At 34.1% G+C, this 15,296-nt stretch overlaps 2 protein-coding genes across 2 annotated transcripts; one reads left to right on the top strand and one right to left on the bottom strand.

The window, feature by feature from the left end:
- On the bottom strand, positions 1-7,733 carry LOC111990127 (protein NLP3). Its single transcript, XM_024021918.2, has 4 exons — positions 7,466-7,733; positions 6,008-6,075; positions 3,767-3,861; positions 1-817 (listed from the first exon to the last, which is right to left on the bottom strand). The coding sequence occupies exons 1-4, from the start codon at positions 7,584-7,586 to the stop codon at positions 265-267; spliced, it is 837 nt and encodes a 278-aa protein (XP_023877686.1). The 5' UTR covers positions 7,587-7,733; the 3' UTR covers positions 1-264.
- Positions 7,734-13,537: 5,804 nt separating this feature from the next.
- Positions 13,538-15,012, top strand: LOC136064068 (uncharacterized). Its single transcript, XM_065765269.1, has 2 exons — positions 13,538-14,131; positions 14,623-15,012. The coding sequence occupies exons 1-2, from the start codon at positions 13,538-13,540 to the stop codon at positions 15,010-15,012; spliced, it is 984 nt and encodes a 327-aa protein (XP_065621341.1).
- Positions 15,013-15,296: the final 284 nt, after the last annotated feature.

Below are 15,296 nucleotides of genomic sequence, written 5' to 3'. Positions count from 1 at the left end.
TTGTGAACTGAGATAAATGCAATTGAGGAGTGGATATGTCAAGGGTAATCATATATCGACAATAAGACAATTTATTATCCTACACACTATGATTCATCAATGTGAAGACTGCTAAGTAAAATGACAAACACACTACATATGTAACTGCATGAAGCCATCCACAAATTTAGCAGCAGAGTCATCGTGAAATGATAATAAAGGACTAAGGAAACATAAAATAGTACCTTACAACAAACTTTAAGATTGAGCACTCCGTCTATAAATTTATGAGGAGCCATTTATCCACTGTTTGGGTAATGACGATTTGAATATTCGGAGAAGCAATGTTCTCTCTCTCTTGCCTATTTTGTTAATACCATAGCCCCGAAATACACCAAGCTTAAGTGCTTCTCGTCCTTCCTCCACAGTTCTTTTTCTCACAGTCGTCAATAAACCTGTTCCTTGGGGACCAATGTTGCTCTCTTCTTTCCCAGTTACACATTCCTCTTTGTCCACTATTACCACACTGGGACTGTCACCAACCATTTCCTCAGATTTATGTTTGTCATCTTCGTTGGTCTCAACTCGATCTCCAAGGTTGCCCTCACAACCATTAGGGCTGCTGCTTCCCCACCATTTGTTTGAGGCAGTTGACAAGCCATTTGATGGGAATCCATATTTAAATTCATCCAAGGCTGCAATTCCTTTCGTTAAGCTTGTGCTAAGCAAATTCTGGGATCGCAGATTCTGAACATTCTTGCTTCCTTGCTGTTGTAAATTGTGAGGAAGTGCAGCACCTTTTGATTTGGACATATCACTGTTTGATTTTTGTGCACCACTGCATTAAAAAATGAGGAAAATGGAAGTAGGGAGAGAGAGAGAGAGAGAGAGAGAATAATCAGAAATTCCTGGCAGGATCTCTTCATATTTGTCAGCAAGCTGAAAATTCAAATGTCAGGACAACATGCAACTGGTCAACATAAGATATCAAGTTATTATATAAAATTACTAATGCGTATGCCATCATTTTTAATGTTATGATAAGGCATAACCTAACAAAACAATGGAATGAAGAATGAAAGATTGTAAGATTACCACAAAGATCAGTCACAAAATAAGAAAGGCATTTAATTAACACAGATACTTAGATTATCAGTAATTTTGTATGGGTGATAGGCATAATTTGGTCACATTGTGTTTTGTGCTTAACCTATAAATAATACCTATGTATAATATGGTTAATTAATTTTACCCTAAACATATTTATCAAAAAAAAAAAAAAAATTACCCTAAACACAATTTCACTAACTGGCACCTTGTAGTGTTTCCAACAAAGATGTTCAAATCCCTCATCCCCTTTGTAACTAATAAATTATCAAAGAACAAATTAATAATTTGTTTACATGGTATCAGAGCCCCTGTAACTCTAAACAGCTGCCTGCCATGATTGATCACCATCAACCACTACACCAATAATAACCACCATCGACTGCTGCAATTGCTCTTGTCTGCATAACTCCATCATCACTATCAATCTTATTATCACAATCTTGTCGGCTAGCCCAAACCTGAGATTGATAGTCCTCACAAAGAACATATTATTGGAAGATCCTCAATATTGTTCCTCGATATTGTTTGCCTGACTTTTTGGCAATTTCTTTTTTTTCCTTTGGAATGCAGTCAATTAGAACATCATATTGAGAAGGACATCACAATCATTCCTACATCACTCTGCTACTGCTATGTTTTTCATTTGGCCTGCATCATTGCTCCAACCCTTTTAGTCTCTGATTTCTATGGGTTGATGGGCTTCTCTAAAGACCCATGATTCTTTTGAAGATGTTCCCCATTTCAACCATAGATAGGTTAATGGACCTTGTTAATTATTATGATGCTGTGTAATCTACTGGTATCTTTGTGTGTTGGCTGGATTGCTAAATTGGTTCTTCCAATTATGGAGTTTTCTGCAGTGGGTTAATTCGTTCTTGTATTTGCATTACTTGTGAGTAATTACTTAATCATATGATTTCATGGAGTTGAAGAAATAACTATATATGAGTTTTTTTTCCTCCTAAATTATTTTTGACAATTAATTAAATTGAGTTATAATAATTATGCTCAACCTATATGAGTTTTTTCTCCTCCTAAATTATTTTTGACAATTAGTGGGAGTATTTTAGATAGGTAAGAAGAAATTTCAGTATTTGGTGTCAGATCCCCCTACCTTTACTGGTCCAAAATATGCTGATTGGAAGTTAAGGTGATAGGTAAGAAGTATTTGATGTCAGATCTCCCATCCTCTACTGCTCCCAATATGCTAATTGGAAAGTGTTTATGACATCATTAGTACTATTGATAACAAGTAGGTAATTATTGAGTTGAAGGTGTTCCTTCAAAACTCAGTCAGACTAAGGATTAGGGGAAGCTATGTTATTTCTTGGGTATTGAAGTAGCACAATCTAAGGAAGGGATTAATTTGTCGTAGAGAAATATGGGTGGGATATTTTGGAGGAAATAGGCTTATCAGGTTCAAAACCTGTAGACTCTTGTAAGCCTTAATGTCAAACAGTATACAGATCATGAGGAGTTGTCAAGTTCAAAACCACAGTTTAAGATTTTATACTGATTTGTTGCACAACGATGGCAAGATGTCTCCAAGGGTATGCAACCATCCACTTCAGATTCAGGAAGAAAGAGATTACTTGTGTAAAAAGAAAAAAATTTATGATTGCTTAAGTGCCCTCAGTTTTAATGAGATGTACGCAACAATTTTAGTCCAATAAGATTACTATTCCCCACATGAAGATGGGGAGGATAGCAAACCCCTATAGGTATATATGTAGAACAGAATGAAAATTACGAGTTGATTCTAATCAGATATCACTTCATTAGAATATCTTTTCCCAAGGAACAATTACTTTTCCTATGTTACTAATGTTGATGCTTTCTTTGTTATTCAATTGGTGCACTATATATTCTGATAATTACAATAATTTCTTTTCTCCCTCCAACAAGGAGTTACATATCGTTTCCATGTTATAACATATAACATATGTTAAATAATCTATTGGATACATAAGCCCTCATCAAATACCAAAACATTTTAAGTCCATTTGAATTATAATATATCTTTAGGTTGATCTTTCTTTTTTTTTGACAAGTAAGAAAAGTCTAAGTTAAAAAAGCTACTTTATGCAAAAGGAGCACAAAGAAGTCAAATACTACAAGGAAGAAAAAGAAAAGAACAGAAAACTGGTTACAAGAGAGGAGAACTAATGAACAGGAGGGAATCACTATAAGTGAGAATCAGTAATTGATTTAGGTTGATCTAACTCAATTGATTCTAAGTATATTACTTTTCCTCTTTGAGAAAGTCCCAATCAGATGTTTCAGTATTACTATAGCTATTCATTTCTCTATAAGTTGATATACATATATACATGCATATATGGGTTTGTGTTTATGATCAGATGCGTCAGTGTTATTATAACCATTCATTGTTCAAGTTGATATACATACATATATGCAGGTATGTGTGCTTGTGTATGTAATGAATTTCCTCCATACCATCGTTAGAACTCACTTTCTAATTCATGTTTGGAGTCCATAATGTTTTAGACCTCAAAGCATGTATCTTAGGCCAAATAAAAACTCCTTCTCTATTAATCAGCAGGCAGCAGCTTTGTGCCAATGAAAAGGGTAAAGAAGTTATCATAAGGAACATTAAAAGAAACCCGTATGACTATTAGATGTCAATAATATGGCAGAACTTATCAAAGCATTATACCTTTCTCTACCGTTCTTTGACAGCTCAGCAAGTTCTTTGTATTTTTCTCTAGCAGCATATCTTCTAATTTCTTCAATGCTCTTTCCAGATAGAAACTATATTGCATTTCAAAATCATATTACATAAAATCATATATATATATATATATATATATATGTATATATATATATAAGGAAAAAAAAATTACAACTTGTTTACTCAGAATCATCATCCAATGACACCAATGTTCGCATAAACATTGGCAGCAATGAGGGGGGGTGGACCTCTAAGTTGGGTAGGGGTGCCCATGGTTATGGTTTGTGGAGAAGTATCCGGAAGGGCTGGGAAGTTTTCAAAACAAATGTTCAGTATAAGATTGGGGTGGGGGATAGAGTGAAATTTTGGACAGACAGGTGGTGTGGAGATCTTTCTCTCCAATTGGCTTTTCCTGTCTTGTACAATTTTGCTGAAAACAGAGAGGCTCCCGTAGAATCATCTTTGATATGTCAAGGAGCAATGGGAGAACTTGGGATGTTCATTTTAATCAAGGTCCTAATGATTGGGAGGCAGCTGTAGTGGTTGATTTCTTTCGATTCTTGGCAGCCAATTTACCTTTAGGGACTGATGGTGATCGGTTGAGATGGAAGTTGACTAAAAACGGGAATTTTACTATCCGCTCATACTATCATAAGTTACATGGCTCTTCTTCCATTGTTTTTCCATGGAAAGGTATTTGGAAGGTTAAGGCACCCCAGCGTGTTTCTTTCTTTGTTTGGACAGCCGCTTGGGATAGAATCCTCACGGGGGATAACTTGCGGCTTAGAGGCTTTGATTTTGTTGACTGGTGTATTATGTGTCGTTGCTGTGGTGAGACCGTGGATCATTTGTTGTTACATTGTGGAAAGGCTTATCGGTTGTGGAGCTTTGTCTTTAGGACTTTTGGGATTTCATGGGTTCCCTCATGTACGGCGTCAGATTTTCTATTTAGTTGGTGGCATTGGTTGGGGGAGCGTTCATCTTTCATTTGGAACTTAGTTCCGTTGTGTTTGATGTAGTGTATTTGGAAGGAATGCAATCGGCGGACATTTGAGGACTTGAATAGATCTGAGGACCAAATGCTTGCGATTTTTTCTGGTTCTCTGTTTGATTGGGCTAGGGCTTGGGGACTCACATCTAGTGACTCTCTTCCTCTATTCCTTAGCTCTCTTTCTTTGTAATTTAATTTTTCTTTTCTTTTCTTTTTTTTTTTGATATGCTGGTGCTAATTTGCATCTAGCAGTTTTTGAATATATTTTTTCTTACCTATCAAAAAAAAAAAAAAAAAAAAAAAAACATTGGCAGCAAAGCCAGTACAGATATCTCATCTAGCAGTTTTTGAATATATTTTTTCTTACCTATCAAAAAAAAAAAAAAAAAAAAAAAAACATTGGCAGCAAAGCCAGTACAGATATCAGTCCAAGACATGCATAACAATTATACCACTCATACTGTAGCCTGTTACGTTTGAGATTGTTCTGAGATGCATATTAGTATATTACTACTGCAAGGATGAACCATATTAGATTTAACCGTCCAGTCCAATTTGATTTCAAACACAGGGTTTACAATCATTTTGGGGATGAAAATAAAAGGTAAAAGATGTAATTTCCTTCTTTTTTTGATAAGTTAAAAGATGTAATTTATTTTACAATAATTGTAAACATCTTAGACAATAACAGTACATGTGATAAACTTAGCTACTTCATAGATAAGCATTTGAAGTTTTGAACTGACATTTCTTGCTGCCATTTACTACTTTTAAGTAAAAAAACAGAAGAAGTTTTAGTCAATGTTTCCACATGTTTCTTCATCTCATTAACCATCTGCAATTTTTTTTTTTTTTTTTAAGCAAACCAACATTCACCCCCTAAACTCAGAAATTACAGACATGCCAACCAGTTGGTCTTGGGATAATAATTTGGGGACATAAACAATATCAGAATTGGTAAACTGCAGAGCTTGTGAAGCTAATGCATTAGTAATTCACATCACACACACACACACACAAACAAACAAAAGTAAAAATAGCAATCACTGATGAGATATAATATACACAAACTGCACTACTGCTATGTGATTCACAAATGAATCTCACTGCTTGCAAAAAGGAGATACAAATAAGTACAAATGATAAAACACAGAGAAGATGAATGAATGAGCCATTTTCAGTATAGCCAAGCAATTTGAAACATGAGCACAAATTAGGGGACCTTAAAAGTCTACCTTCCTATATGGCCACCTATCCAGACCATTTTCACGACAAAGTTTCTTTAGTACACTTGTACATACACCTGCCATGTGAAGATCAAACCACATTATCAGGCTTCGTTATTACACACATTTGAAGATCAAAACATGTCAAGTATTGATGGCTGATATTTGTACACAGCTTGTGTGCTTCCTTTTTGGTTTTTACTGAAATTATTTACTTTAAAAAGAAATCACTACTTGATGGCTGACATGCAAACATAACTTAATTTTGGTTAAAATAATGTCATTCTAATGCATATACCTTTATACCATTAGTTTACACAAGAAGTCATCATGCAGCTTCTTCTTTTTTCTTTTTTTCATTTTTTGGGTTGGTAGCTACCATGCAACTTAGCCAGAAGAACAATTAGGAATCTTCACACCAATAACCTAGTTGTGTAAAAAAAGACAAATGCATACACACACACACACACACACACACACACACAACAACCACCATAAGTTACACATGAAAGCATAAAAGAAGGCATATCACAAGTCATCCATAAGTTCATTTTGCGATAATGTGAATTCCTTAGTAGCCTAAAACATAGTCGTGATGTTGCGTTCAAAAACCAATTGCACTAAAGAGAAGTGTTCATAAGAGTTTTCAAGCAACTAAAAAAATCATGTACACTTGAGTTTCTTCTTCTTAAGTGAATGATTTCTTCTTCTTTTTTTTTTTTTTTGGGTAATTCGATAGTTGGGGGAAGAGGGATTTGAACCCTGGAAGTCTCTATTAGAAACCGCAGAAAGTGTCAGTTAAGCTACAAGGCTGCTGACTCTTCTTCTTAAGTAAATGATATAGTGGAATACTTGAGTTTCTTTTCATATAAATAAAAATTTTGATTTCTTAACCCAAAAAAAAAAAAAAAGGAAGGTAAAAAGTTCCGAGTTCATAAAAACAAATCTAAGAATGAGCACAGTGCCTTCTCAAAGTATCATCCTATTAATATCATGCTCAGGAGCAATCAGCTAAAAAACCAATATTTGTGACTGCCTATTCTATTCATTTTACTTCAGTCCGAATAAAAATTTTGTATGAGCAGCAAAATTGATGGAGCATGAAGCTGGAACGTTATTAGAGTCAGAAGCATCAAGAGACCATGCTTGTTCCATGTCACTATAAATTGTCTTATTCTGAGAGGGTCACCCATCATTTTTACACAATGGACATATAACAATTTCAAGAAACAAAGGAACTAACCATAATAATTTCAAAAAAATCTGTTTGACAATGTAACATGCAATTGAGGTTTTCTCAGTTGTTAAAATATGTGTTGAGAGTTAAACATCAGGGACTTGACAAGTCGCGGGTTCGGCCCCCAAAAAAAGGTGGGAGTTTTGTGTACTGAAAACGACCTCGAAGCATGGAAAATTAGAATGCGTTTTGAAAAGTAAAATGCTGAGAGAGAGAGAGAGAGAGAGTACCGAGAGTAGATGCGGCGTCGTTGAGAGGCAAAGAGAAGTATCTAGAGATTTGATCAAAAGTGAGAGAAGCTGTGTTTGTGTTGGTGTTTGTGTTTGGGTTTGGGTTTTGACGTGAACTCATTTTCTTACAATCACTAGTAGATGAAATCAAATTACTACTACTTTCACTGGGTGCAGGAATCGGAAATGGAAATGCAATTTGGGGAATTTGTTGGGGAACTCGTTTCGTTGGGGCTTACGTCATTGATTTCGTTGATTTGGAAATCGACTTTTGTTATTTTTATGAAAAATTGTTAAGGACTCGTAAAATGACACATCTGTCCACGTTGCAAATGGTGAATGATGAAGAAAAAAAATAAGGAATCTAACAATTTATGAAAAAATATATTTTATTTCTGCCAAATTTACGAGAATATATATATATATATATATACTAGTTATAGGCCTGTGCGTTGCACGGTTTTATGAAAAAATTTATAAAATATATGTATAAATAATTATATATTTTAATAATTATTATAACAAAATAAGTAATAATTTGTTAGTGACGTGAAGTATTGTTAAAAATAATATCAATGATTAAAAAATGTTAGAAGTATTTTTTTCCATTTGGAAAATCTTTGAATACTTATTTGTACACTATGTTTTTAGGGTATCTTTGTTCTTCTTCGTCATTATTCTTTATTAAAATCTTTAGACATAGTGTTACAAAAATTGGCCACTTTTAATAGATAGAATTATTCTTTATTATGCCCGTGCAATGTATGACTTAATAAAAAATATTTTGATAATATAATTAAATTTAATAAAAAATAAAATGAAAAAATAATTAATTCAAATTTAAAATTAAAAAATAAATTGTACTTGTACACTTAAAAGAAATTTAATTTTTATTTCTTATTTTGATATTTAAATCATTTGTTTTAGTGTTGATTTCATTCAAATGATTATAAGTTATATCAACCCTAAACTAGCATATGTATCCATATGTAACATTCTAAATTAATAATAAATAAAAATATAATACTCTAACTTAATGTAACATTCTAACTTACTAATAAATAAATATAACACCCTAACTTAAAGTAATGTTTGTAATTGAATTGTGTTTTAACCTTTAAGAACACACACACACACACACACACACACACACATAGATATATTTATCATAAAAAAATAGATATTAATATTACACATGAAAAAATAATGAATTCAATAATTGAAACGATTGAAAACAAAATTAAGCCAAAACCTCAATTCATTAATGAAAAAATATCCAAATTTTTTAGCTTAAAAAAATGGAGTTAAGATAGACTTACATAAAAATTTGGACGGATGGATTCTCTCATATCCAATTTCATGTTTGACAGCAAATTTTGCTTTTAATTAAAGAATATAGATTACATGGAACAAAACGCCGAACAAAAGCATAACAAATTAAATCCATTATAAAATATTGATGTCAACAATAAATAATCATGTAATAAGAAATTAAAAAATACATATATATTGCTTGCTATATTGACTTCTAAAAAAAACACTAAAAGGTGTGATCAAACATGAGTTTTAACCTATCTATAAAACTTGTAGATAAAAATCATATTATATATAATAAAAAGGAAACAAATACACAAAATCTATTCAATTTGATGAAAAAAAAAAAAAAAAACCCGAAAACTAAAAGTTATATATACAAAAGTAAGACCTCAAAAGGAAGATCTACATCTAGAATTTGAATACTTCATTACTTAAGGTATCATAGTGAAATATTAACACTCATAAACGTAGTTGGCGTCCCCTTGTAGATTTGATAGCCTCTGGATCTGTAAGATGCAACCACTAAACCATGAACATGTCGACTAAGCTTTTTTGTACGACAGGTATCAAAAATTTTAATAGTAAAATAATAACATTATCACAAAAAAAAGGACAACACAGAGGCGGTGCACATAAGGGACTGCAACACCCAACTTGTTTGAAGAGCAGTGTGCACAAATAGAGGTCCTAAGAAGCTGCCACCAATACACGGCAACAACATCCTTCAGTACTTTTCCTGTGGCTCCAACCTACCAAAATTTTCTAGTTACCAAAACTTCACATATTTCATGCCCAAATTAGATACTAATATCAGCTTTATATTACCCAAAACTGACCTATTCTCTGTGCTGTTTTTCTGAAGGTGCCAACAAAATGATGAAAAACAAATCACATCAATTTTATTGAGAAATGAAGAATATAACAAATAATTGTAGAGTACGTAGTAGAAATAATGAAACACCAAAAAATTCTGTGTATATATAGTGAGAATTTTAGATTGTGAAGAAGATGATATGAACAAAAAGAAGTAGTTTAGGTAAAACTCAAATACTTTTTTTTTTTTACTTTATTATTAGGAAAAAGATGACACAAGATGCAAATTTATCCAAAAAAAAAAACGCAAGAGAAAAAAAAATGCAAGTTCTATATTTTTTTCCTTTTACATTTTTTAAAGAAACTTAGGAAAAAAAATACAAATTCGATTTTTTTTTTCTTTTAAGTATTTGTTAGGTTCTAAGGTCTTAGGATTTTATGTATTTAGAACTCTAATTTGTAATTTTGGCAAACCATGATCAAAACATTGTATGGTGTCTTCTTTAGACTTGCTCAAAGTTGGTTTAATATTGTAAAGTTGGAATCGAGTGGCTGCAGAAGTATTTGGGACTCTCGGCCTGGCTCGATCGATCGAAGAATAGACTCGATCGATCGAAAATCGCACAGGTTGAATTTTCTGCAGAATTTCCAACTCAGCCCTACTTCATTAAACGTTTAGGGTTTTATGTTTTTACGCTAGGTATATAAATAAAACCCTAGCCACATTTTTGAAGGTGGTCCATAATTGTATTGTTGCTCATACATTGCTGTTTTGTGTGAATCTCGTGTGAGATCTTTGAGGAGCTTTCCTTTACACAAAACTTAGGGTTTTCATGGTGGAGATTATTTCAACATCTTGAAGATCATTATTGTTGCAACCATTGGAACTTAAAAGAAAAGCAAGCGGGGAGCTTGTAGCTGATTGAAGAATTCAAGAAAGAAGTAGTCCGTGGATTCGGAGCCTGCGCGTGGTTGTGTCAGGAAGTTCTACTGGTGGGTAGCATTAGGAAGTCGAGCGGGGAGCTTGTTAGGTATCTCTTTATCACGTAGAATGTAACAGTCACTGCCAAATATCCTGAAATACTTGACAACAGGTTTCTTCCCTCTCCAGAGTTCATAGGGAGTTTTCTTGGAGTCAGGTCTAAAATACACCCGGTTGAGTGTATGACAAGCAGTGTTGACAGCCTCTCCCCAGAAGGACTTGGGCAACTTTTTGTTGTGTAACATGACTCGTGCCATTTCCTGTACAACTCTGTTTTTTCTCTCCACAATCCCATTCTGTTGAGGTGTCTTGGGTGATGAGAACTCTTGGTGAGTGCCTTGATTATTGCAGAAAGTAGCCAGCTTGGTATTCTCAAATTCTCTTCCATGATCACTTCTGATTCTGGCTATCACAGTATCTTTCTCAACCTGCAATTTCTTGCAAAGATGAATCATCTTCTCAGGAGCCTCAGCTTTATCTTTCAAAAGCACAACCCAAGTATATCTAGTAAAATCATCCACAACAACTAGAATATACTTCTTTCCACCCAAACTTTGAACTCTGGCAGGACCCATTAGATCAATGTGTAATAACTCTAAAGGTCTTGAAGTTTGAACACTAGTCACAGACGGATGCTTGGATTTTACTTGTTTACCTATCTGACATGGTCCACAAATGCACTTATCAATCTTCTCAAATTTAGGTAAACCGATAACTGCTTCACACTTGGAAATCTTCTCTAATTGCTTAAGACTGGCATGCCCCAACCGTTGATGCCATAAATCAACTTGGTCAATCTTTGCACTAAAGCATTTGTTGTTTACACTTGGTGTTATGCCATAACAGTTGTCAGCTGTCCTAACACCAACACACATACAGTCACCTCCTCCATCAAGTATCTCACATTCGTACTTGGTGAAAAGGACATTTAGCCCATTGTCGCAAATCTGACTTATGCTGAGTAAATTAGCCTTTAATCCATCAACATACCAAACATCTTCAAACACTGGCAATCCTGGAATGTCCACAGTACCAATGCCTCTGATCACAGATTTACTTCCATCTCCAAAAGTGACTGTCCCAATCTTTCCTTCAAAGAGAGTTTTGAATAAGTCTTTATTTCCTGTCATGTGCCTGGAACAACCACTATCCAAATACCAAAGACAAGAGTCACGTGCCTTTAAGGCGGTTAGAGCAGTATAACAAACATAATTCTTAGCACATGTGATTAAACCAATATTCTTGAGGAAAGATTCAACAAAAACAACAAAAGACAAAGATGACAAATAGATAAGTTGACAAATAAGCAGAACCAGTTTCCAAGATTCCATGACAACAGGGGTCAAGGATCAGCTCAGAGATTAAAAATCTCAAGCACAAAGAGCTACCAAGCTCTGATACCACTTGAACGGTTTTAGACCCCTTAAAACACACAGATTGCGTAGCCTAGATTAATTAGCCAAGTTGTTACTTAGTCAAATTAAGCAATTCTAGGTTAAAACAATCCAAACAATCATATCAAGATATAATGCAGCGGAAAATAAATAACACAAGATATGATCACCCAGGAAACCACACGGTAAAAACCTGGGGAGGATTTGACTCACCGATCCTCAAGGCTAACCTGAATTCACTATGAAAGAATTGAAGTTCGTAAAAAAGGACTACAAGCTCCCNCTCCCCCCCCCCCCCCCTCCCACTTCTCTGGGGTCTTTACCCTCATTTATACAACATATCTTCCTTCATCTTTACCCTACAAGTGGACGGTTGATGATTTACACTAACACTTGTCCCATTAATCCCCTCTAAAGGTCTTCTGGGGTACTGGTAAGGCTGCAATAATATTGTTCAGAGGTCACTTCCTCATAAATGTGGTGTTATCATCTTTTCCTTAGATATTCTTGAGTTCCTATCTTTTAGAATTTCCTGAAAGGTCACTCTAACTATTTAGGACTTATATCTTACTGTGCTTTAGCTGATCCGAAGAGATATTCCTCCTCAGATTCGGACTCACTACGCTCTTGGCCAAAGCCCCAGACCCCAACTATCACAATGGATAAATTTGTAATAAGGAAACCTCGTAAGCTGCAAGATTCATCTTCTACCCAAGATGCAGATCTTACTCAAGATTCATCTTCTAAGTATGGTCATGTTGATGTAAACAATCCTCCTACGGACCCTGGACTACGAAAAAAGATTTCATTTTATCATCCTAATGATCGAGATGAAATAAGAAGATATTATTTACAAAAAAAAAAAAAAAAAAAAAAAATTACCATATCAACCATATAAACACAATTTTCCTCAAAACAAAATTGGTGGACTTAGGCGTTGATTTAATCCTAAATGGTTTAAAGAGTATGAAAGTTGGTTGGAATATAGTATTGAAAAGGATGCTGCGCATATTGTTTATATTGTTACCTATTTAGACAAGACGTTGGTATGCAATCTGGAGGTGACAGTTTTGTGACAAAGGGATTCAATAGTTGGAATAACAAAGAAAAGCTAGACCTACATGTTTGAGGTGTTAATAGTGCCCATAACCAAGCTCTTAAGAATGGTGAAAATCTAATGAAGCAAAATCAACACATTCAAAGTGTTTTTGTTAAGCAATCAAATCAAGATAAAATTGAATATCGAACTCAATTAAATGCAATAGTTGATTGCATAAGATTCCTTTTGCATCGGGTGTTAGCTTTTCGTGGTCATGATGAATCTGATGATTCAAGTGATAAAGGAAATTTCCTTGAGTTTCTACAATTTTTGGCAGATCATAATGATGTTATTAATGAAGTGTTGCAAAAAAACTCCAAAAAACACAAGCTAACCCATCCTGATATTCAAAAAGACATTGTGAATGCAATTGCATATAAAACTACCGATGCCATCATCGAAGATCTTGGCAATGGGTTTTTTTCAATTTTAGTTGATGAGTCCCGTGATATCTAATAAAAGAACAAATGGCTGTTGTTTTGCGTCATGTGGACAAAAAGGGAATTGTTACAGAGCGATTTCTTGGTATTGTACATGTAGCACATACCTCAGCTTTGTCTCTAAAAGCTGCAACTGAATTTTTATTCAATAAATATGCATTGAGTTTATCAAGACTCCGTGGGCAAGGTTATGATGGGACCAGTAACATGCAAGGTGAATTCAATGGTCTTAAAATTTTAATTATGAAGGAGAATAAATCAGCATTTTATGTCCATTGCTTTGCTCATCAACTTCAGTTGACTCTTGTAGCTGTTGCTAACAAGCATACTGATATTGCTGAATTTTTTAGCTTGGTTAGTAAAATAGTAACTATTATTGGAGCTTCTTGTAAAAGACGAGAATTTTTACGAAATGCACAACTTGCCAAAATTACAGAAGCATTAAACTTGGGTGAACTTGAAAGTGGGCAAGGTTTGAATCAAGAGACAAGTCTTAAACGTGCTGGTGATACACGTTGGGGATCACATTATAGGACAATCCTCAACTTGATTTTGATGTTCTCTTCCACAGTTGATATACTTGAGATGATTGAAAAGGATAGCCTACTCTTTGAGCAAAGAGTTGAAGCTCGGTCTATTTTAAGGTTAATTTTATCTTTTGAATTTTCCTTTGCTTTACACTTGATGTAAAATATTTTGGGGATCACAAATGAGTTGTCAATAGCATTGCAAAAGAAAAATCAAGATATTGTAAACGCTATGACACTTGTCATAGTGTCTAAGCAACGATTGCAGATGATGAGAGATGATGACTGGGAAGCTCTATTGATTGAAGTATCCACATTTTTAGCAAGCTTGATATTCCTATCTTGAACATGGAATAAATATTTGTAGTTGGTGTGAGGCCACGATGCAACGCCCCACAAATTACAAATTTGCATCACTATTGTGTTGATCTATTCTTTGAAGTCATAAATCTGCAACTTCAAGAGCTTAATAATCATTTTTCAGAGGTGGCTACTGAGTTGCTACTTTGTATGGCTTGCTTGAATCCAAGTGATTCGTTTCTGGCTTTTGATATACAAAAATTGACCCGTCTTGCAAAGTTCTAGCCATTTGATTTTTCTGAGACAAATGTATTGGCACTTGATAATCAACTTCAGACTTACATTGTTGATATGTGCTCAAATGATGAGTTTTTAGAGCTTAAAGGAATTGGGGACCTTGCTAGAAAGATGGTGGAGACAAAGAAGGATGTTATATATCCATTGGTATATTTGCTTGTGAAATTAGTTTTGATCCTTCCTATTGCTACTGCAACAGTGGAAAGAAGTTTTTCAGCAATGAAATATATCAAGAATGAATTGCGCAATCGAAGAGAGGATCAATGGTTGAATAATTTTTTGACTGTGTACATTGAAAAAAATATAGCTCGTAGGATTGATAATGAATCTATCATGCAACGGTTTCAAAATATGAAACCTCATAGAAGACAATTGTAAAATTTAATGTTTTTTTTTTTGGTAATATTGATATATTCAAGTCTCTTTTGTTTTAGATTTTATATAATTTATGTTTCTTATTGACCCCCTTAGACAAAAATCCTGGAGCCACCCCTGACTATCAATCTCAATTTTGATTCCAATTACACCTAAAGCCAATCCGTAAAGTGGAGGCAAGAAGTAAGCTAATTTTTGGACTTAATATTTCTGCATTTTGAATTTTTTTTTCCTAATTTTTTATTTTTATTTATTTAGTATTTTAAGAGTTAGTTGATCATATATAT

The sequence above is a fragment of the Quercus suber genome, unplaced genomic scaffold, assembly GCF_002906115.3.
Source record: "Quercus suber isolate HL8 unplaced genomic scaffold, Cork oak 2.0 scaffold_2, whole genome shotgun sequence".
NCBI classification, from domain to species: Eukaryota; Viridiplantae; Streptophyta; class Magnoliopsida; order Fagales; family Fagaceae; genus Quercus; species Quercus suber.
The sequence above is the reverse complement of the archived record's forward strand: the minus strand, read 5'-3'. Positions and strand labels throughout refer to the sequence as shown.